Here is a 23,463-nt window from a genome sequence, read left to right as displayed (position 1 = left end):
ACTACAGATGCTCTCCTATTTAAAAGGCCTAATTTTAGCCTTCTGCGGAGATACTATGCTTATTTGAAGGGGCTTCTAACACTTATTAAATTGTTTAACAGATACTTCATTTAAAATAATGAAAATAAATTATCATTTAAACAAAGATGACATCTAAAGAACTCAGAGCTTATTCTTTGATCTTCAGACTCTTATTTTCATGTCCCTGTTTGATTTAGATGTCTCGGCAGGGTAACCAACTATCCCAGTTAGCCCAGGAGTGAGGTGTTTTGTAGAACATGGAATTTTCAGTGATAAAACCAGCAAAATCCAAGGAAACCTGGGATGGTTGGTCACCCTATTCTTCAAAGATCTTAAAATTAACATATCTAAAACAGACCTCTTGAGTTTTCATACCCACTCCCAATCTGCTCTTCCTCTAATTTTCCCTATCTCAGTAATGGACCCAGGACCATCCTGGATTCTTCCTTTCCTTCACTCCCTCCCACCTAATGATTCAGCATGTCCTTTTGATTCTATATCAAAAATATACTTTGAATATGTTCATTTCTTTCCATTTTCAAGGCTATCGTGCTAGTCCAAACTACCCATTTCCTCCTCCCTTTCCACTCTATTCTCCACACAGCAATCAAAAAGATCTTTTGAATGTGAATTACACCATGTCACTTTCCTGCTTACAACCACTCAACAGCTTCTTAATACTTTCTACAGCCTAAAAGGTCCTGTGTGATGGGCCTGAATCTATCTGACTTTACCTCATGCTACTCAGTGCTCCAGTCCTCGGACCCAAGAATTCCACGTACACATAATCTCTTCCCTCAAGGCCTTTAAACTTGCAGTTCCAAATGTCTAGAATATTCCTTGCTGCTCTCTTGGCCTGCTGCTTCTTCTTCATTAAATATCACCTTATTGGCCTTCCTAAATACTCTACATAAAGCAGAAACCATGTCCATTATTTTCTATTACATTGTCCGTTTAATTTGCACAGTTCTTATCAAAATCTTTAATGATTTTGAGTTGCTTGTTGTATCCTGACTCCCTGGAGATCATGAGTTCCATGAGGGCAGCAACCCCCATGACTTCTGAATCTTGCTTATTTTTAATATCCAGCATATATCAGTGAACAATACATTATAAGTACTCAAAGCTTTTCATGATAAATGATGGCCCACCAGTCACCAAGTATCTCCCTTTATTGTCATAACTATATAAGTAGTTATTACCTGTATTTTATAAATCAGGAAGTTAGATCTCAGAGAATTCATTCACTTGTCAAGTGTTACATGGTTAGAAAGAGGCTCATTTAAGTGCTGAGTGTTGTTCTAAGTCTTTTATACCAATCCCAACCCATCCCCACTGCCCTAGTCAACTGAGTAGAGCATATTAATTAAAACGTTGGTATTGACCAAGCTGCTTTTACAGAAGTGATCAAGGTAAGTATAAAATATAGGAAAGCCCATCAGAGGTACTGAAGGATGAAAACCACAGATGTGTTTGGGTATATATTATATAACATATTATATATATGCATATATATATATATATATATACAGAAGTTATCCACTTATCCACTGGTTATCACAAAAATCTAGAATCTTTGTGGAAGAGGCAATAGGTTAGCTAAGTGGATAAAACCCTCTTTTCACTCATCACAAAATATATTGGTTATTTGTTAAGTTTAAAGCTATTTTATAAAGATAGAGGTGTCCAAGGGCCCATTTCTACTTGTAGATCACATGTCCCAATTAAAGGACTAGTCCAGGGAATTATGGTGAATCTTTGGGATTTTGCATATGTTGTCACCTTAGGATTAAGACCAAATAATGTATAATAGAATAGGTAAAAGCAGCATTCTCCTCAATAAGGCTTCATTTCAAGGTTAAATATGGTAGTTTGTTCCTTCATCTGTTCATTCACTTGGAAAACATTTATTCAATACCTACTAGGTACAGCCACTGCAGAATCATGAGCAATCGACAGCCTTTCTACTCAAAGCGTTTAAAGTATAGCATAAGAGATAAAATGGTATAGAGCATAGTCAGAGCTATGATGGGGTAGCTACAACTCTTAAGAAATGAAAGACAACCATACCACACTCTTTGAGTTGAGATGGGAAGGTGTCTTGACATAAGAGAAATGTAGCATAGATATACAGGATGAGAAGGAATTAACCAGGTAAATGCTAACTGCTCTCATCTTTTTCTTTGTAAGATATAATAAATCTTTTCTTTGAGCTCCAGGCTCATATTTCCAAATGTCTAATTGACAACTCTATCTAGATGTCTCACAGAGATTTCAAAATGAACATGTCTAAAGACCGAAGTCTTTAGACATCATACCTAAGACTCCTCAAAAAACCCTACCTCTCTATTTTTATTATATAAAATACTAAAACACTTTCATTATTATTCATACCTCATTCCTGCTTTATTATTTAATAAAATATGATAATAAAAATGGGATTGTAATCCTAGTCTTGGGTTCACTTGCTAATTTATCAGAGGAAACTGTGGGAGAAAGGGATGATACGCCCTAGTGTCTTTGCCTTTTGCTTCCCATCAACATGCAGCACTATAACCTCCAGAATGACAACACACCCTGGAATCACATGGCAACCCCCACAGATTATGGCCAATAGCCCAGTAGGAACTCATCTGACTAAAATTTCAGAGTCGGTCTCCTAAAGATGTTTGTTTATGTGCTGCCGAAGTCTCTGATAAATTAGTCAAAACTATAATCTCACTGGCACTATGTGGAGTGTTGGGGTCTTGTGAAGATGTGGTGAGTTACCTTTGAATCTTCCTGAGAGGGAAGCTGCTCTCTCTTCTCCTTCAAGCATGTAACAGCATCCAGAGTCTCCTCTCCAGAGGAGCTTGGCTCAGGGCCCACAGCTTCCGGCTTCTCATCATCTCTGGGGGTCGTGGGTTGCTCACAGGACAGGTTTCTAGGAGGACCTTTGGAAATACTCCCTTGTTCCTCTGACAGCTTCAGCTTTAATTCTGAGACAAATGCCATGAGTTACCATGAGCAAGTATGACTCACTGGCCCTAATAAGAGCAGAGATCCTTTCAGGAATTCCCTCCCCTGATGCCAACTCAGTGGAAATGAACAGTGATGATGATGACTTTCCAAGGGGCAAGGGCAGCCTTAATAACTAGGGCAAACAGCCTAATCTCCAAATCAGATGTGAAAATAGAGGGACCTCATAGAGGCTGGGACCTCATGGAGGTGGAGGAAAATCAGTGGTACCTAGCCCCAAGTTTCCATCTGTTACCTATAAGAGTACCTGAAATTCTACATCAAAGATTCGTTTACTTAGGTTTTCAAAGTTTTGCAGTCATTAAGAGCCTCTGTGGAAATGCAAGTACTTTTAGAAGGCATTACACATGCAGACATCTGAGGAAATACAGGAGGGATGGGAAACCAGAGAAGCAAGTGCCAGCCTCAACTTAACAGATTTCATACGCTTTTAAAATCTAGGAATCACTATTATTGTAATGTGGCTTTACATAAAGCTACATAATTAAAAAAGCCACCTGAGACTTATCAGGGAATTCATTTCAGAATATGTTAGGGGACAGGTTGTTTGAGTGAGGTTATTTATATTGATTTCTCAATTACATAGCTCATTTTCTTTGTTTGATGTTTGTTTTTAGACTCTGGCATGATGTTTAAACACTGCATATTTTATAAACCTGCTACATCATTACAGTTTAATACCACTGAATTAATATTCCCTCCCAGTTCTTTAATCGCCATCCTAGAAATTTGGAAAAACTCCCATGTCTCTAAGTATTGAAATGAGTATGAAGAGAGGAAGAAAATAAAATTTTATTGGTAAATAACCATAGTCCTTTAAAATTGATGTTAGAATTAATTAACACTCATGCCAGCACCACCAGAGAGAGAGGAAGGAAAAAGCTGGATTAGGAGGCAAGAGAACTAAGTTCTATACCTAGCTTACCACTGCCCAACTATGTAAACTTTCCCTCTCTCTGGACATAAAAATCCTCATCCGTGCAATGATTGTGGAGTAAATGACTTCTCAGGCTTCTGTTTCTAACATCCAAGAATACAATAACCCAGGAAAGTTAATGCTCCACATGTTGAAATGTTCCTGGCACTGAAGTAAATCATTCCACTTGATTTATTAAATTTCAAAGATTTATTAAATGAGGCCAAACAGTGAATGGGACCCAGGAGGCTTTATTTCAAAATAGGGCCTCCAATCTAGGTGGAAAAAAAGGTTAAAGAGAGCACAGGTGGGAAAAAAATCAAAAACTTCTCAGAGAACATTATCATTATTTTAGCTGCTTTTTTTTTTCTCAGAAAAGAGAACCTTGGCTGACTTTACCTTTGAGCTGTTTACGACCTTTAGCCAAATCATTCATCCATTTCAGGACTTCAGGATTTGAAGTCTTGTCACCATGTGAAGGCTACCGAGGGAGGGAAAAATGGGGGTGGAGGGGAAGGGAAGAGGAAGAGGAAAAGGTGGGAATAAAGAGAAAAAGAAAAAAATTAACAGCTAAGTTTCATAAAGATAGTTCAGGAACAAAACTTATAAAGCTGGGAGAAAAATTCAGGAGTAAAAACTTCAACTAATGAAGCTGCTTCCGTTCTTGACCTCCTCACCACACTTTTATCCTTGTCGTGGACATTGTTTCTAAACAGCCTTGGTTACACAGCATTTAACAGTCCTAACCATGCCAATGCCCCCTAGATTCTAACCCTCCGTTACCTTGCGGGCCACCTACAGCTCACATCTAATTGCCAGGCCATTCTTTATCAATGTAGATGACTACACTGATACAAATGAGCACTGCTCCCTTGCCTGTGCTCACATACATGGCTTATGACCACAAACTGCCCAGGGGATACTGACAAACTGGAAAATTTAGCTCCTGTCAGTCATTACCACCAAGCTGAAGAAAGGACCCCAAGATCTCTAAAACCTGACAATAGTCTGAGAAGTCAATGTGTCAGGAAGATACACAGATTTCTGATCCTCTCACTGCTTATAGACTCAATATCCTACTGGGCTAATCTTAAAATGAAACTTAATCATATATGTGTGACCTCGAGCAAATTATTTAGCCTCTGTGTGCCTCTATTTCATTTATCAAATGAAGAATATAATGGCATCTTCCTCATCAGGCTGCTAAATACTGAAAATAGTTTCATGCATATGCTAAACACTACAGATATGTGAGTTAGAATTACAAATGTTATTATTGTTATTACTGGCAGTGATGATTACTGCCAGACCTTCAAAGGAACACTGAATAGGTCTTCACTAACAAATGCATAGGGATATGTATGTCTTACCAGGTAGCTAATCACACTAGGATGTGACAATAAGAATATATTTTTTGATTTTAGAAGGATATGACTCTGTTAATACAAATCATTCATCTCAATTTCTGAATTTCTTCACAGAGCAGAAAAATTTATTTTCTACAGAAAAGAAAAACTAGAAGAGTATAGCCAAACACATTTAGCCTCCATTCTGAAGGATCAGTAAGAAACCTCCTTAAAAGAGTTGAGGTCACCCAGTAATTTACTTGCAGGCTCAAGAAGATTAATGGTTACTTTGAATTGAGGACATACAAGGAACTATACAATAACGCTCCAGATGACATAATCATAAACATCATAATGATAGCCAGAAATGTGTACACTGTTAGTGACTAAGTCTAGAGACTCTTCCATGTTTAAGGATCCACTAAATCCATGTAACATCAACAAGTTGTTGGTGAGAAAGAAGCATAGGGAGAGGATCATGTTCCTCTCAAGTTCAAAGGAAAAACAGTGCTTGTATGACAGGATCATCAAATGTACATGGGATTAGATATGTTAACTGTGAAACATAAGACACTTCATTTGAAAATCAGGATGCAAAAGACAATTGAAGGAAAATGAGTGATATTTTTCCTAGGGGAGCTGAAAGTGGAGAATATGGCTTCCAAAAGGAAAGCCCTGGTTTCAGCACCATGGACAGTGACCCAAGTGGGCACACCTCCAAAATACAGAGCTAAGCCTGGTCCTACCCTTGGCCTTCTAGGATGATGCACTGTGATACTTCCTTGATATATAGTCTAGTACTTTTGCTGTGGGTAACAATCTGGTTATATGACAATGTTTTGCATTCGGTTTCTCTAAATCCTCACAGAATTCTCCACTCTGGTCTAAACACACATCATGTTCCCTGGAACATGTCTTTCTCACTGGATATGCTCCACATAATTAAAGCCATCTTTCAGAATACTGTTAAAAACTAAAATAAAAATCTAAGACTCTAAGCTAATGGCCACTAAATAAATGAGCTGAATTATCTGACAAAATATATTTTTAAAATTTTTATTTTTAATATATTTATTTTTTATGGTGACATTGGTTAACAAAATCCAATAAGTTTCAGCTGTACACTTTAACGATAAGACATATATATTTACACTGTGTGTTCACCTCCCATAGTTAGATTTCTTTTTGTCTCCACATATTTGACCCCCTTTACCCTGTCTACCTCTCCTTCCTTCCACCCACTACCCTCTGGTAACCACTAGTCTATAGTCCATGTCCATGAGTCTCTGTTTGTGTGTCCTGTTCATCTGTTGTTTTTAAGTTTATATCCCACATATAAGTAATATCATGTGATTTTCAACTTTTCCTGTCCAGTTTATTTCGCTTAGCATGATTATCCTGAGGTCCATTCATTTTGTCGCAAATGGCAGTATTTCAGCTCTTCTTATGGCTGAGTAATATTCCATTGTATATATGTACTGCAGCTTCTTTATCTAATCATCTATCTGACAACATATTTTAAAGCTTGAAATTTTCTGAAATGAATTTTTAATTTCCCTTCTCCTGGAGAACTTTCAAAAGAGGTTAAATCAAGCTCACAAGGATAGCAACTTTCAAATCACATGAAAAGTTTTTATATACAAGCTGTGGATCTTCATGCCTTCTAATTTATGAACTGAATAATTCTAGTTTAATAGACACTTAAGGACCATGCACCCAGAAGTTATGCAATGTAGATCTTGTTCAGTGCAATTAAAATGAGGATCCTGAGTCACTGGATCAGATTTTTAGTCTGCCAAAGACAGTTCAAAAGACATTTTAGAAGGATTTCTGATTTAGAAATGAAAAGAGTTATCATCTTGGCTAGATCAATTCTTTGCTGTGTGATTCTGGGGCAGTCATTTCCCTTCTCTGGGCCTCAGTTTCTTTAATGGCTAAATAAGATAAAAGACTGGCTGACCACTTCTAATTCTAAGATTCACTAATTCTACTGAAAGTGGCCATCTGGCTAAAGCAGTCTTTTCTAGGTCCACAAGTTTAATGATAGTTAAATGTAAAATCAATTGACAAGAATAAACATGGCTTTGGATAGGAATGTGAAATGGTTACATTCAACAGAGAGGGAAAGATGTTATATTGTACTAGGGTATTAGACTAGCACAGAGGCCTGGCAGGAACTCAGGTTCAAAAATTAGCAGTGGGTGCTATTAATTCTACAGTCAGGTCACCAGGAAGGAAAGCCTTACACAGAGCAACCAATTAAAGCCTTTTGACAGGTCGAACCTCTAAGTATAGCCCGACACTCTGACAGGAAGGGTGAGGAGAAGCCCTGTTTCCTGAGACATGGAAGGTTCTGATTACCCCAAAGACGTATACACACTGAAGCAGCAGTGAGCATGAAGCCTTCTTCCCCTACTTCTCCTGGATCTGTCCATTTGCATGCGTGAGTGTTTCAGTGTGTGGACATGTGTGTCTGCTCTGGCTCTAAAGCTTCTTTAGACAAAGGCCAGAGGTGTCAGAAGAAATTCTCTTCCAAAATAGGCAGCTGATGGGTGGTTGTTATAGTTAAGAAAAGTAATCCAGGGTTTGTGGCTGCAAGAAGAAAAGGCCTGCAATGGACAATTAATGTATATAATTTTCCTTCAATTTCTGATAAGGCAGTGGATGCCATGAGATAGCCTATTCAAATATCACTCAAATAGATCAAAATGTTAACATTATCTAAGACTGCTTACTTCCTTTGTGCCAAACACTATAATAAGCATTACAATAAGCACTCTCTCATTTAATACTCACAAACTTCAGAAGTCACTACTAATATTAACTCCACTTTACAGGTGGATAAACTGAGAAACAGAAATGTCAAGTACCAAGTTCAAAGTCACAAAGTTCCTAAGTGGCTGGTGCTCAATTACAATCCAGATCAGTCTGATTCAAGAACTGCCAGGTGAGAATTATTAACAGGCCCTGGGAATGAAGCCTTACTTGTTACTCCACAGTTTCCAATGTGAGGGCATCCCAGGTCCAACAACAGTCCAGTATCAAACAGGGAAATTCAGTGTCTTTCAGAATAAGTGTGGACACTTATGGATTTTACTTTTACTCCTCCATTGTAAAAATTATTCATCTTTAATTAACCACTCAAGCTCAAGCTAATAGAGCATGACCTTAGGCAAGCTATAAGTTTTCAATTGGCCTCAGTTTCTTTATCTGCACTCCTAATACATAGAGCACCCTCCTGCTCTATAAGAGAAGAATCTGCAATACTCTTAGGTCGTCCTACAAGTCAATCTGATTATATGTCACTCATTTTGCAAAGATAAAAACCAATCCTTAAACCCCCTCTTTTAATGAATTTGAAGCCACTGTGGGAAACATAAGACAAGAAAACAGGAGAGTGGTATATTACCCATTCTCACCTCCTTTCCCCGAACTTAGCCCACACTCACAGAGACCTGCCGATTACCTCTGTACCAGGTGCTTAGTGACACTTAAACCCCCTCTTTTAATGAATTTGAAGCCACTGTGGGAAACATAAGACAAGAAAACAGGAGAGTGGTATATTACCCATTCTCACCTCCTTTCCCCGAACTTAGCCCACACTCACAGAGACCTGCCGATTACCTCTGTACCAGGTGCTTAGTGACACTTTAAATATTTCAAGATGTATAAGACAGTATTCTCTGTTCTCCTTTGTTCTAATAGGAAGCTGTTCTGGGCCCCCTGCCAGAGTCCCAATACCTTTGTGCAGTTCTACATGAATATGATTTTTCTCTATGCCATAGTCACCATTAAAGACAATAAATAAAACTAGCACTGGCTATCAAGACACCTCTGACTCTACTGTTTCTTATGCAAGAAAAAAAAAAGTTTTATGATTTGAACCTTCAGCATGAGCATGAAGCCAGTGTTTCTCTGATAGAAAAGGATGGATCGGGGTTTGTTCTTATAGTGGTGTTAAAAGACATAACTTGAGAGGTTCATCAACCACGAAGTACTCTAATGCCAAAGAAAACTCTTCCTCATTCTGTTCGGTATTAGAAATCCTGCTCTTTTGGTCCTCCATAGGTTCTTATTAAAATGCAAATGGGAATAAGACCATAAGCTTTGCAAATTCAAGTCCTGGGAACACTAGTGATAGTAAGGTTCCTTGTAGGGGAAAAAAAGAGAGAGGAACAATGATCAAATCAGTTTGGAAATAAGAGTTGTAATGAATTAGTAGGAGCTATCAACTGACATCAGTTCCCAGGATAGGAACTCAATTTATGACAGGTCCTAGGTTCGCCAATGGAAACACAGGGCTACCCCCGCTCCCACCCCCCTAAAAAAGGACAGAAAGCCCACTCATCTCTTGACATAATCTACGACCCCACGGTTTTTACCCGGTATTTCTTTTCTTGTTCAAATTTTTCTTCAAATTTCCGAATTTTCCGCTTGAGGCTCTGAATGTGCTTGGTGAGTTGGGCAATGGTCTGTGGCTCCTTACCATCACCACAGCTGCACCGTGAAGAACTTCGGGGCCTGCAATGATATAGGGAGGGAAAGAATCACCAAAACAATGGTCTTCCAGTAAATACTGCTGCTGGTCTACAAACCAAGCTTCCTGGATCACCAGAGAAGTCCAGAGGACAGTTTATTATTTGATTAATCTATTATGGTAACATCTGCTCATTAACGGAGACCCCTGATCACAGAACTTCATTATGGGCAAACATCATCAGGGATTTTAGTATACAAAAGTCAGAATATTAGTCCAGGAATTGCACTTCCTAAAGCTTGGAGGAGACCAACTTAAGACTAAAAAGAGAAAGCTCTGTTGTAGCATTATCCTCAACAGACTGCATGAGCCACACTTACTGACATTTTCAAGGAAGATTTAGGTGAGGAGCTAACTTTTCCTGACATAATAGAACATTTGCAAATCTGAAGAAATGGGCCTCTTCTCCAGAAAATGCATTTACCCTCTCACATGACACATACTTTACATTAGCAATAATTCACTAACTTCCTCAAGTCTATTGAGTCCATGGACCCAGGTTTGAATAAACTCATGAATAGCAGGAGGAATTATTAAAGAGAAAGTAAAAATGCCCTGCATGTATTTTTAGCCAAGTGTATCTCATTTTAGCTATGCATCAAAATTCTCTGTAGAACTTACATACAAAAAAAAAAAAGAAAGAACATATAGTTCTACTTCTTTTGGTGGGGTGGGAAGGAGCAGGGGTCAGCTATTGTAAGCTATCGTTTTTCTAGAATCTAAGAAAAAAGTGAAGTGGACAACTAAGTTTTGCCACCATCTACCTACTAAGCCCACTGTTGGACACGGAATGAATATTGAGCTCATAAAAAATGCTACTCCCAACATTTGCACATACATATACTTACTTAGCACTCTGGTTATGTCACCAAAAATGGTCAAATATGAAGGCCTGAAACAGCATTCCCATCTAGAAAGTACACTAATTTTCACCATTTATTGTTCAGGTCTTACAACTGCATTTAGTAGGCATGTCTGCACTATTTCAGACAAAAACTTGATTGTAGTTTGTAAACACAGTGTTTTTAAAAAACTATAAAATGAAGATGATAACAAAACAAGGTTTCCTTACATCATAAACTGCTGAGTGCTGGGTGGAGAAGGGGCTGATTCAGGATCTAAGTTGAATCTCTGGCTTTGGCTGAAAATGGAGCATCGCGGTGACAGCAGGGGGTTGTCACCATCAGTGATGTGATAGAGCAGCCGGCTGGGCCCGACAGACTGGGGGTCTTCTGGTGCGCTGTCTGCTCCATTCTGACCATCTTTATAAACTGGTGCAGGGTCTGAGGAAACAGGATAAATCATCAAGACTTAGAAGTGGCAGAGGGCTTGAGACTGTCATGTTCCTAAATAAACATCATCAACATTCATTACAATGTCTTGCCTCTTTGTCATTTCTTCCTTCTGGGGATATGAAAGGCTTTCAAAATACTGTCATGTTTGTTCTCATAGAACCTGGATAAAAAATATTACAAAGCCCCAACAACAAAAAAAATGGAAACAAATTAGTTCAGTATGAGTTATAGAGTCAACAAAGTCCCAAACTGCATAGCCCCATCCTCTCTTTATTTCATATCATTTGCATATGTTAGAGTGTATACTACAAAATGTTAAGTGCAAAAAAAAAAAAAAGAAACAATAAAATGGAGCCAGAAAAAAAAAAAAGATGATAGATTATAAGGAAGAAAAGCGATAACAGAATTGCCAGGGAAAGAAGAGAGAGGAGAAAACAAAAGAGAAAGGGAGGATCCCTTAGAAATAGAAAATTATTCAGCTGTCATTAAAAATGATGGAGAACTCTGCTTATCAACATGGAATGATATTTCAGAATATACTAAATAAAAACCACACATTTAAAAACAAAACAGTAATGATTCCGTTTTATATACAAAAGCATAGATTTGTATACAAACAAATGCACTAACAGACCAAAGAAGCTACCTAGCAACTACAAAGCATGGAAAAATTAGGAATGATTCTGTTTCTTCTCCAAAATCTTAAGTAGTATTTTTATCTTGAACAAAAATAAAATACAGGGGGAAAAAACCTGCTCCAAACCCTCTCTCCAACTTAGGCAGCTTTGTGCCTAAATTTTCCCTGTGATCATTCATTCTCCTTTTAAATGAATTCATTAGCTCCCCACCCCAGAATCAGTCCAGAAGTGAGCATTCCGTACTACAGAGGTGAGGGCACAGGAGTGGGGAACAGGAGGACACTGAGTCAGGGTGGCCAGGATAAGAGTCTCCCCATCACAGGGCTCTGTACAGAGTTATTCAAGCAGCAGCCAAAACAAATTCCTCGGTTCTGCCCAGAAAACAAGTCAGGACAACCCAAGGCTTTCTTGAACTCCTACCACTCCAAAGAAAGAAGGAAACAGAAATTTTCTGGGTGAATAAGCAGAATCTGAAAATACTGACAATCCACTTTTCCAAAATAAACATTGATCACAGTTTGGTACTGGATGAATCTTAAGCAGGTTTAGAATGGCCCGTGTTCTCTAGAGCTTGAAATGCAATTTGCTTTGTATAACATCAAAGGTCTGATTAGGTCCTTGCGTGTTTTCAGTCGGCTTCTTCCCTGTTCGATTATAGACTGAGAGGGTGGATAACACCTCCCTTGTGCCACCGAAGGCCAAAGACAGCACTTAAGTCAGTGACTGAGGCTAGTTGGAAACAGGGTGAGGGCCGGGAAAGAGCTGGAGCTAGATGAATGCCAAGGTCTGGGCCCATGAGCAAGGTGTGCTGCTGTAATGGACAGAAGTCACCATAGGCAACACTCTGCTAAAAATAATTTACCCAGAAAATACTACAGTTTTGCAGGATCCCTAAGAAGTAACGGCAATAAAAGTTACTAATCAATAAATAACAGTATACACTAACGATCACCTTCAAAGCCTACCAGGAGGCATATGGATTCCTTACGAAGTCCTTTTCTTAAACCATTAATTTAAAGGCTTAAACCATTGAAAGAGAAATGCATTTTATTTATAATATCTGTTAAGGGGCAGTATCATTTGATGATAATAATGGGGAAGAAAAGAATCTTTAGCGAGCACCTGGGATGAGCATATTTTCATTGAAATCAGAAGGGTTCGAGGCCTTCGATTCTTCAGCTCAGCTGTGGCCCCAGAGTCAAACTAATAAGAGTTTCTTGGTGCTGTTATATAAATGCTCAAATGGAGGCACTGGGTTGCCAGCCATATGACCGTAGTGGAGGAAAGAAAAGAGCTCGGCTCTGGAACCCACTGCACTGCAATAGTTACTATAAACCTCCACTTACATGGCATCTGTTTCCGTGGGCATTCAAATGATTTGCCAGTGTTGCCCAATTAACATGCTGATACCCCCTTCCCCAACTCACCACTGAAGGCAGCAGTGAGCCAAAAAGATCCCAAAACAACCAGCTGAAAACCAACAAAGACTCAAAAACTCGTAATTTTGTGGCACCTTAGTTCTCTGTCCAAACTCACCACTTGAGTTGAGAAGGGCTTAATTAAATCAGCTGGGGCGTGTATATGTTGAGTTCCTCGTTCAGAAGAGGCCAGCATAGATTCAGAGCCAGCCGCCACTGCTGCCATCCCGGGAACATCGCCCAGGCCACCACTTACAGGGAGAAGCTTATGGCAGTATTAAACTCGGGTGGCTTCTGATGGTTCTCTGGGGGCACATTACTCCTTCTTCCAAAGGAAAGAACAGCTTGCCAAGGCATGTCGTGTGATGCAGTGTGGTTTAGAAAGGGTCTGGGAGCCAGGAGCCTGGGCGTGCCTGTACTCGCTTGTGGGGCTCCAGCCGGTTCACCGACCCCATCAATGTTCTTGTTTGGCCCATCTCACAGGGCCATGATTGAAAAGTGAAAAGAGATTTGCTGTACATTATGTCTATAGCTAACAATACTGCACTGTACATTTTAAAAGCTGTCAAAAAAGTAGGTCGTAGGTCTCATTTAAGTGTTCTTACCACAATAAAAAGAAAAAAATTTTGTTTTTCTTTCTTTGTATGTTCTCAAATTTCTGTATCAGATATCTTAATTTTTTAAGAAAGAAAAAACAATTAAAAATTACATAAAGACTTAAAAAAGAAAATAAGCTTTGCTAAGAAATGAGAAACAACCCCAGGGTCTGTGAGTTTGAAGCCCAGGTACACCACTTGTTAAGAGACTTCAGAAATTATGGCCTTTTTGAAACTCAGTTTTTACATCTGTAAAATGGGGATAATAATAGTACTGCCTCATAAGACTAAGTGAGAATGATATAAAACTATCATCTATAAATTTTCGCCATATCTACATAAAATTTTATTTACTATATATGTATATATAGTTAAGAAGTACATATTATATATATACATACATATATATATAAAGTTATACATTTACTATGTATTTTAGATAGATTTCAACCTACAGCTTTTAAAAATTTCAGCTTCATCCTAGGCCATGATGGCTAAGAAATCATGAATTTAATGTGCTAGATACATTTTTTTTACTAATACACATTAAAATAAATTGCTATTAAAAATAACACTATTCACCCAGGTATCCTTTGTATAGCATATGTGTTTGGTGAAACATGAAGAAGTCATAGAAATTACTAAAAAAAGTACCATAAAAACAATCATTTTAATAATTAATATCATCAAAATAAAAAAGCTGAATATTACTTTCTCTTATTGAAGCTATAGTAGGAGTTCCAATGGGGTTAATATTTGAAATGAGACCTAACATGCCCGTGAACACATTGTCCTTACCAGTTATTTATAAATAAAAATAATAGTCATATGTAACATTTATGGAGTGATTCACTATGTCCTCGGAGTTGTAAGAATTTTTGCATGTATTTAATCTTCATGACAACCATATGAGGCTGGCAGTGATATGACCTCCACTTCAAATTCCATAGGGAAGGGGGTGTGACTGTGTTGATGCCTTGTGAACAGTGCTCGTGATAGAAGACTCCACATCCCTGACCCTGGGAGTTGAAGAGTGTTTCTAGTGGCTCACTCACTGAGCAGTAGGGGACATAGAGAAGATAATTGTCATTAGTGCCTGAAGGCCAAGAGACCACTTCTGATTTGGCTGCAACCCCAGGCAGAAGCAGATGCTGTATTACAGCTGTTAAATGAGTCAGTAAGATTTAAAAATATCTCTTTCTAATGTGAATTTTTAAAGTCTTTCAAAATTTAAGTAAACCTCTATCTGTAGCCACTTGAGATGGACTGCTGAGATTTGAGTATTAAATTAGCCAGTCTTGTGGATTTGTTAATTTGCACTCTTGGGTTTGCTCATCATGGTGAGCTCATAGGTGGCATTTAGGTACATCCCAAAATGCCAAACATTAGCCTTGGTTGGTTTTAAAAGCTAAACGAGCCAAAAGCATGTCCATGATTGTAACATGGCTTAAGCATTAGAGTCCTCAACCAGCCTCAAACAAAGAGAGCTGCCAAAACAAAAATAAGAAACCCCAAAACATCTAATGGATACACAATGGCTTCTGTTTGGGATATGTAGAATTTGAGCACTTGAAGGCATTAAGGGGGTAGCTATGAGGTCACAAGAGAGAGAACCCAGATAAGCCCGAAGTCATTTCAATAACTAAACCTGGGAAAACAGATGGGCTTGCTTGCTCACAGGCCACTAAGAGAGGAGAAGTGCTATCTCCAAAGTTAGGATGGACAGGTTAGGAATGAGGACAGATGGGACAGATGAAGAGGGATTCGGGTTGGTGAGGCTGACCTAGTTATTAAGTGGGGGGAGGTTGGCATTCTAAGCAGGCTTCTGGGTGCCAGCTTCTGTGGATGCCCACCAAAAACATCAGGGAGCTAGAGGGGTGGGAAATTTGCCACTGTGAAAGCAGGGCTTTATGACAGGTGCCCTGTAGATACCAAGAGGCAGTTTGCCATCATGGATAAAGGCATGGGCTATAGACTCAGAAACACCTAGATTCAAATCCCTGTTTTATCGTATGTGTGACCTGGGACATTTTATTCAGTCTTTTTCAATATGAATTTCCCCATCTGCATAATGGGAATCCATTCATTCAACAAAGGTTTATTGACCACCTACTGTATGCCAAGTCCTGTTTTAGGTAAGAATGACAACAGAATCTTCCTTGTAAATTGTCGAGAGGATTTTAAAGAAGATAAGGAAACTCAAGTGCTTAGGACAGTACCTGGGGTGACTGGGGTGTGCATAATAATCAATCAATAAATGTTAGTTGTTGTTGTTTTGTATTTAATGGTGGTATCTTTTATCTAGTCAGGGAATTGAGAAGAGGAGCCAGCTGGGAAAGGGAAAAATGAGTTCGGTTCTAGAAGCTTTAAGTTAAGAAGCACTTTTGGTTATCCAGGTGGAGGTACCCAGTAGGGCCTGGATATGTGCAGGTATGGAGTTCAGGAGACAGAGTCTAACTGGGTTTGATGTCAGCACATACTTCCCCAAACCCCACTTCTGGAGCAAGGTGGGGGCAATGAGCCTCATTTTCATTTTGAATGGCCAATGTACTCCGTGATTTCAATTAAAATAAACGACCAATAAATTAGGGCACTGGGTTAGCTAAGCAACGAGAAATTCCAAAATCCTACCTGAAAACCAGAAAAGTCCATGGACTGAGAAGCTTAGCTCAGATCTAAACTTATTCCTTGCCTCTGCATTTTTGGTCACATTCTCCTATTTAAATTTCCATTGGTAAACACAGACCTAGGTTTTAGGTTTTGGAGTAGTTCTGAAGATAAATTTAATCCCATCACATCTGTTTCCTCGAGAATTATAGGAGGGCAATTTGGGAATATTTTGTTTTTGAGTCACTGCTATTATACCTAACATATACAACAATTTTTTTTTTTTACCAAGTAAACATAACATTTAAATAGCAGAAGTACATAAATACATCTTCCAGGTATACTATAACTCATTATTTTTAAAATTCAGTAATAACTTATACACACTTTCACGAGACATTTTAAAGTTTTTGTTTGTTTGTTTTTTAGTATTTTCACTGTCTCAGTGGTAAGAATAAGGAATAAATAGGTCTAAACAAAGAAAAATCATATCATCATTTGAGTAGCATATTGTTTACAATATCATTTGGGGAGGTGTAAACAGTTTGAACTCACTGAAATTTTTAGTATTAAAATGATACTCAAAAAATCTATGTATCTAGGTTAATAAATATCTTAAATAGGCCTTAATTTCACACCATAACTAGCTAAGCAAAGGAAAAGAAAAGAAGCAGTAAAAACCCCTAGATCCAATGTAAACAGAGAAAGACAAAGCGGCAAGGTAGTGGGTGAGGAAGAGAAACAGCCAGAAAGCTGTGGAGGACGAAAAAGAAGAAAAACAATAGGGTGGGTGAGAAGAAAGGAGAGGCAGGGTGACAAAGGCAGAGTTTATTCTGAGGAAACGTGCAATGGAAGTGAACTTCTTGCCAGTGGAAGACAGATCTTCAGATGGTAGTGACTTCTACCCTAAATCAGAACTGTGCTGTGGGCTGCAATGACATGACCACACTGAGGGCAGGTGCGAGGTCCCCAGATCTTTTATACTGGGGTAGGAAAGGAATCCATTCTTTGTACTGTTTTGTAGTAGAACATCTGAGGCAGGGATAAGTCTTGTTTTTAGAGGCGGTTTCTATACAGGACCAAACCAAATGCCCGGTTGGAAGAGGAAAAAAGAAACAATGATTTAGACAAATCTACCAAGTGACTAGATGAATCTTTTAACTTTTCTGATTATTCGAGACTTATTCCTTTGCCTCTATGCACACTGTCAAAGGGCAGTTGAGAAAAACCAAAGGAAATGGCCAATGAACAGTGTCTTATCTTTGAAAACATTTTTTCCCCTCATTGTGTCACAAAAGTAGAGCCAAATTCTCAGAATACAGAGCTCTGCCTGAGCTATGGGGCCAGGGACAGAGCAAGCTTCACCCATGATAGTGTCCAAGATTCAGAAGTGCCCTCTTGGTATATAGAGAAAGCTAAGTACTGTGATGCAGATCATTTTTCAGCCTAAATGATTCCTCAGGTCTTCTAGTTGAATCCTGCACCATCGATCACATCAGTGGCATTGCTGATAAAAATCTGCTATTAAGATAGCAAGAGCCATTTTCAAAAAACAGTTTTCACTTATGAGCAGATGTATTTTGCAAAGCAAGACAAAAATTAAGTGTACAGAAGCAAATAGAAAGACTACTGAAGGAAATTCCAAACTCCAATGCAGGCTGCAGGGACCACATCAGATAGAAAAACTGAGTCAGAGATAGGACTCCCAGTGCTACCTAGAGCCACAGAAAAATATGATTCTCAGGGAACTGAAAGAGACAGGAGAAGCTGTCTACTATGAACATGAGGGGGTTTCCAGAGCAGTCTGACTCCAAACATCTAGGCATGCCATCTGGTCACTTCCACACTGTACTCTTCTTCATAAGCATGGAAGAACAAATGACCAGGAAGAAAAGTTAAAAATGACTGATACATGGGAAACTATGTGCACAGGAAAATAGGTATAAGAGAACACTCTGCTCAATTTCCAGTGAACTTAAAACTATTCTGAAAAATAAAATCTATTAATTAAAAAAAAATAACATGACTATAAGCCTACTCGTTAAAAGCCTCAGCACCTGAGTCAGAGCCCCAGGCTTGGTCTGAGATGCCACCTGCTCGCCATTGTTACATCCTTGGCCAGGTGAGCCTCGTCAAACTCAGAAACCTCATTTGTAAAGAGCTGTAAAGTGAAGAAAAAAAAGGGGGGGGGAGTGATACATGTCACCATAGTCCTTGGCCTGCCTTAAAAACTGAATTTTAAAAGTTTTTTAAATCATCACTTGGAAGTTTCAGCTGTAGGACTATTTTTTTTCTCCTTCCAACAAGGCAGTTATGAAAATGGCCTCAGAGAATGGCATTGTCATCTGGGAATTTTCAAATCATCTAAAAAGTACTTTCTTTGGAAAACAAAGGGTTAATGTGAAACTTCTTCTTTCAGAGACTATGAAGATGGTTATAAAAGCATAAGAAAAATATTACTAACAGTAAAGATATTTTCCAGCCACATTATGTCACAGTTTTAGTGCAGGATAGATTTTATGGTAACAAATGTAGTTTAAATTGTAATAGAAGGTAATTATTCAGTCATCACCCCTATAGATTATTGCTGTTATAAATACATTTTGCTTAAAGCATTTAGTATAAAGTCAATGATATGCAAGCCTCTAGAGGAGACCTAGGGAATGAACCATATTAATGGCATACCCACACCTTGAAAGGAGTTAGAAATTGTGATAGAGTGATATTTAAAGACAGATGTAAGTAGTATTAACTGGAGGAAAGGCAATATAAGCTCTGAATATGGCAAAAGTGCCAAGCTTGTAAAATAATGATAGCTGACATTTATTGAGCATTTGTCATGGGGGATGTGCTAAGAGCCTCACATGCATTTAGCTACATCATTCTCACAACAGTCCTAACAAGTAGACACCATTCTGGCCAAGATCACCCTATTAGCATATCAAATTCTGCAAAGAACTATGTTTCTGAAAAAGGCAGAGCCAATGAATATAATTTACTTGTGCTTCAAGAAGCCTATGGCATGTTTTCCATATCAAAAGTTATTTGAAAGCAAAACCAAATGATGATTGGGATATGTGTTTTGCAATGGATACAAAATCCACTTAAGAATACGCAGCAAAGAACAGGGTCGAATTAGTGTCTTCATTTTGGGCATGTCAGCATTAATCCTTGCAAATGGATCCTGGATTAATCTTATTTTACATTTCAAAAATGCCTAAAAAGAGGAAGCTGAGTCAGGAATCTGAGTTTGCAGATGATACTGATATTTTTCAAAGATAAAATGCTAAGCAACCACAGAAAATGCTCACAAACCATGAAGAAGCTCAACAGTGGCAGGCAAGCTTCATTGTGGACCAGGAGACAATGCAGCTGGGGAAAACTACTCCACATACACTTAAATAAGAAAGACTAAACTATTAGTTTGATAGAAAATGGGATTTTTAAAGCTCTTATGGAATACGCTGAAATGATAAAAAGTCCAAAAAACAGTATGCTTCTCTAGGAAGAGGTTGGAACCCAATAAGCATAATTATTTTGCAATTATTTTATAAAACACCCCGATGCCCCTATTTTTTTAGGCATTAATTCATTTTGTATGGAGATCATTGTAGTTTCACATGTAGTTTTAAGAAATAATAGAGAGATCCCTTGTACACTTTGCCCTATTTCTCCCAATGGTATCATTTTGCAAAAGTATAATACCTAAGCCCATATTTACAAATAAGATTCTACTATTCGACTCCATCTGGAATATACTACTCAGGTCAGATAAGTGCACCTCAAGAAAGGTGCAGGGTCCTAGAGATGGTTTAGAGCAGAGTAGCTGAAATGACAATGGGAACAGAAGGGCTATAACAGGGTAAACAACTACAAATGGGTTTTTTTTCAGTCTGACAAAACAAAGTCAGGGATGCATGAAGAAAAAATGATTTTCAAAACATTAGTTATGTAGACAGTATAAATGTTGGCTATGGGGTTAATTTCAAATTCTAGAACATTAGAACTACGAGGATTTAACACAGACTGGATGGCAAATAGAACAGTGTAAAGCATTTAGACTATGGATTCCAACTAACTCCTCCCCTTTCCTCTCAACCTCCGTGACTCAGATGCTGTGGGATCTTCGGCAAGTTACATTAACTCTCCAAATTTATTTCCTCATCTTTCATCTGGGGATAATGATGGCACCTACCTCATAGGACTGTTGAAGATAAAATAAGTAAATCCATGTAAAAATGCCTGCCACAAATGAAGAGGTCGTTGTTAATTAATGCTGGTGTTATTCATTTAAAAAGCTTTTAAAAGAGTATTTCTAAACTGTTGACATGATAAACTATTTTAGACAAGAAAATTCTTTGTTGGGGCAGTGGGGAGAGGAGGGGAAAGTCCTGTGCATTATAGGATGTTTGGCAGCATCCCTGGCCTCTATCATCTTGATGCCAGTAGTATTCACCCTCCAGCTATAACCAAAAATATCTCCAGATATTTCCAACTATCCCCAAGGTATTAAAACAAACAAACAAAAACTCAACCCTGGTTGATTTTTTTGCAATTTAAAGGAACCAATTTAGGACAAAAAGATGAAAGCATTACCTTCCACAGGGGTAGCTATTTTTTAGTTAAAGCAACTGGTGATACATACCAAAAATATAAAAAGATTCAGAGGCTCTAGAAATAACACACATAACACATAGACCCTAATCAATAAAGTTTCTAAAAGGTATTTGGAATTCTGTGTACTTCCGAGGTTGAAGTAATGGAGAACCCTTCTTACTGACTTTCAATGACTGTCTGGGTGGGGCTGCTGCCAGATAAAATGAAACATCAAGTTGTGTGGATGATCAGCCTCACCTAGCGGGATACCTGAGAGCTCCCCTGTTCCAGAAATCCAATTGTAAACTGCACGTGCAGCAAGAACACATTTCATGGCATCCCTGGAGGAGCACTATGTTATAGAAAGTGTTCCCGGATCTTCCTATACTGAAGAATCACGAGGGAAGCCTTTCTAACACAGAAATTTTCAGGCCTCATCTCTGTATTTTAGTTTTGCATTTTAGGATAGGAAGTCCAGACATCTGTTAAGTCCAATAAGAGCTTCAAAGTTATTGGGAACTTGTGGTCAAGTGGACAGTATCTTAAAATGTGAAAGAGGAAGTCCTTTCAACTCCTCAACTTCAACATTTGGAAGAAATGTACAACCATGCAGAATTCTTCCAGGAATAAATATAGATTGTAAATAGATATATAATGTTAGTGTTCTCTAATAATTGACATTAGCAACAAGGCTCTTGCCCAAATGGAAAGTTCAATTCGAAAATCAATATTTTAGAGTAAAAGAATTAATTAGGTACTTCTGTGGAATAATTATTTCTAATAATAAGCTTTCGGTTGTCTCCAATGACAGCTTTTGCTACAAACTCCATGTCATTAATCGTGGTCAGACAGAACAGGGGTTACTATGCTTAGTCATGTGGAACATCAAACAGTCCTTGCACATACTTTAAAAATGACAAGCAGTTGAAAAGACAATCTTCATTCCATCTTCCATTCGACAACACCAGAAAAGATGCTTACTGATGCCATGGAGGATACATTTGCTTCAGCAGTTAGAGGCTATTGATTCAGTTAGAGGAATTTTGAGCCTAAATATAGTGTGGGTTTCCATCTCACATTTTACAGTTTGCAACCTACAGGTAGAGTTACTAGCTGTCCTAGATTGCCTGGGACTGAGGATTTCCTAGCATGTGGGACTTTTGGTGTTAAAACCTGGGACAGTCCTGGGCGAACCAGGACAGTTGGTTAAGAGGTAGTCCCAAAACTGCCTTGCAACTGGTTGCCTCTCTATCATTTTTCTTTAACAGCCTCTAAATCCCTCAAATCTGTCACTATCCCCATCACTTTTCCAAGCCCCCATCCCACACATTTCTAGCCTTCAGAGTTGGGTACTTGAGCACCTTTCTCCTCCTGATGGAAGTAAACTGAGCTAACAGGTCACAGACCCTGAGTTATAAGTCCATGTGATCTGTGAGCCTCTCTCTGTTGATGAAATTGAGGTGAAGCAGAGTCAAAGAAAACCTGAGAGAACCCAACCTTCTCTTTCCCAATTCAAAAACACTGTCCACTTGAATAGTGTTTTCCAATACTCAGAAATGTTCACAAAATATAGATTCCAGGACTTCCACTTTAGACTGTCTAGAGATGAGGACTGAGAATCACGCATTTGAAAACTTCCTGGTAATTATGATATACAGGAAGATTCAGGAACACTATCTAGAATACTGCACCTTGAGGGCTGCCATGAAACATGTTCTTACCGGAAGTGCAGTTTATAATTGGATTTCTAGAACACGGGAACATTTTGGGTATTTTATTGGGTGGGACTGACCTCTGTAACCCATAAACCCAAGTGAAAAGCCAAGTGTTAGACATAGAGGCTACAATACTTTGCTCAGACCATCATTTCAAATGCTCACTGCAAAAGTTAAACTTTACTTAAGTTACTCCCTCAAGTCTAAAGTAAGTCTGAAATCTATTTGAATGACATCAATTTTTATTTGTGAATGTTTGCTTTTAATGGTTAATTGGTAGCATATTATAGTAAGATATTCCTGTAAAAATCACCCATTGGATTTTGTCAGTATTATACCAATTATTGACATCAATAATACTAATTGAGTATTTATATACATGAAAAGCTCAGAGGTAGATGCGAGACTTTAAGAGAAAGTTTTAAGTTACTACAATCTTTTATAGACTTAAGGCCATCTGTTCTAATATTATGCAATCACAGTCTCATCAGGGAGTTACACACGCACAAAAACTAAAGTTTCCAGATGTTCAAAGATGACTCTAGAAATGTTGTTGAACGTTGGAACTGCTGATCTAATATGAAAACAAAATTTCTTCTGAGTGACACATGGATTAGAAAATGTATGGCCTTCTTATAAGTGTGCCTTGGAAGCCAACAAGACCAAATGCCCTATAATTTAATTGCGAAAGTCTCTTCCGAATGCCTCTCATTTTGGCAATATCCCTGCCAAACAAAGAGACTCCTTAAATTCCCGAGAC

At 38.3% G+C, this 23,463-nt stretch overlaps 1 protein-coding gene across 6 annotated transcripts in view; it reads right to left on the bottom strand.

Annotated features, from left to right (window-relative positions):
- FAM13C (family with sequence similarity 13 member C) overlaps positions 1–23,463 on the bottom strand; it is a 118,703-nt gene that overhangs the window by 13,090 nt on the left and 82,150 nt on the right. For all 6 annotated transcript variants that reach the window (XM_036222550.1, XM_016127624.2, XM_016127625.2 and 3 more), the window contains 4 exons: positions 10,911–11,121; positions 9,684–9,822; positions 4,355–4,436; positions 2,791–2,999 (listed from right to left, as the gene is read on the bottom strand). In XM_036222550.1, the coding sequence (XP_036078443.1) occupies positions 2,791–2,999; positions 4,355–4,436; positions 9,684–9,822; positions 10,911–11,121 (641 nt within the window). The remainder of the gene's footprint in view (positions 1–2,790; positions 3,000–4,354; positions 4,437–9,683; positions 9,823–10,910; positions 11,122–23,463) is intronic.

Source organism: Rousettus aegyptiacus, unplaced genomic scaffold, assembly GCF_014176215.1.
Source record: "Rousettus aegyptiacus isolate mRouAeg1 unplaced genomic scaffold, mRouAeg1.p scaffold_m13_p_6, whole genome shotgun sequence".
In the NCBI taxonomy this organism is placed as follows: domain Eukaryota; kingdom Metazoa; phylum Chordata; class Mammalia; order Chiroptera; family Pteropodidae; genus Rousettus; species Rousettus aegyptiacus.
Note: the sequence above shows the minus strand (reverse complement) of the source record. Positions and strands in the feature narration are given on the sequence as shown.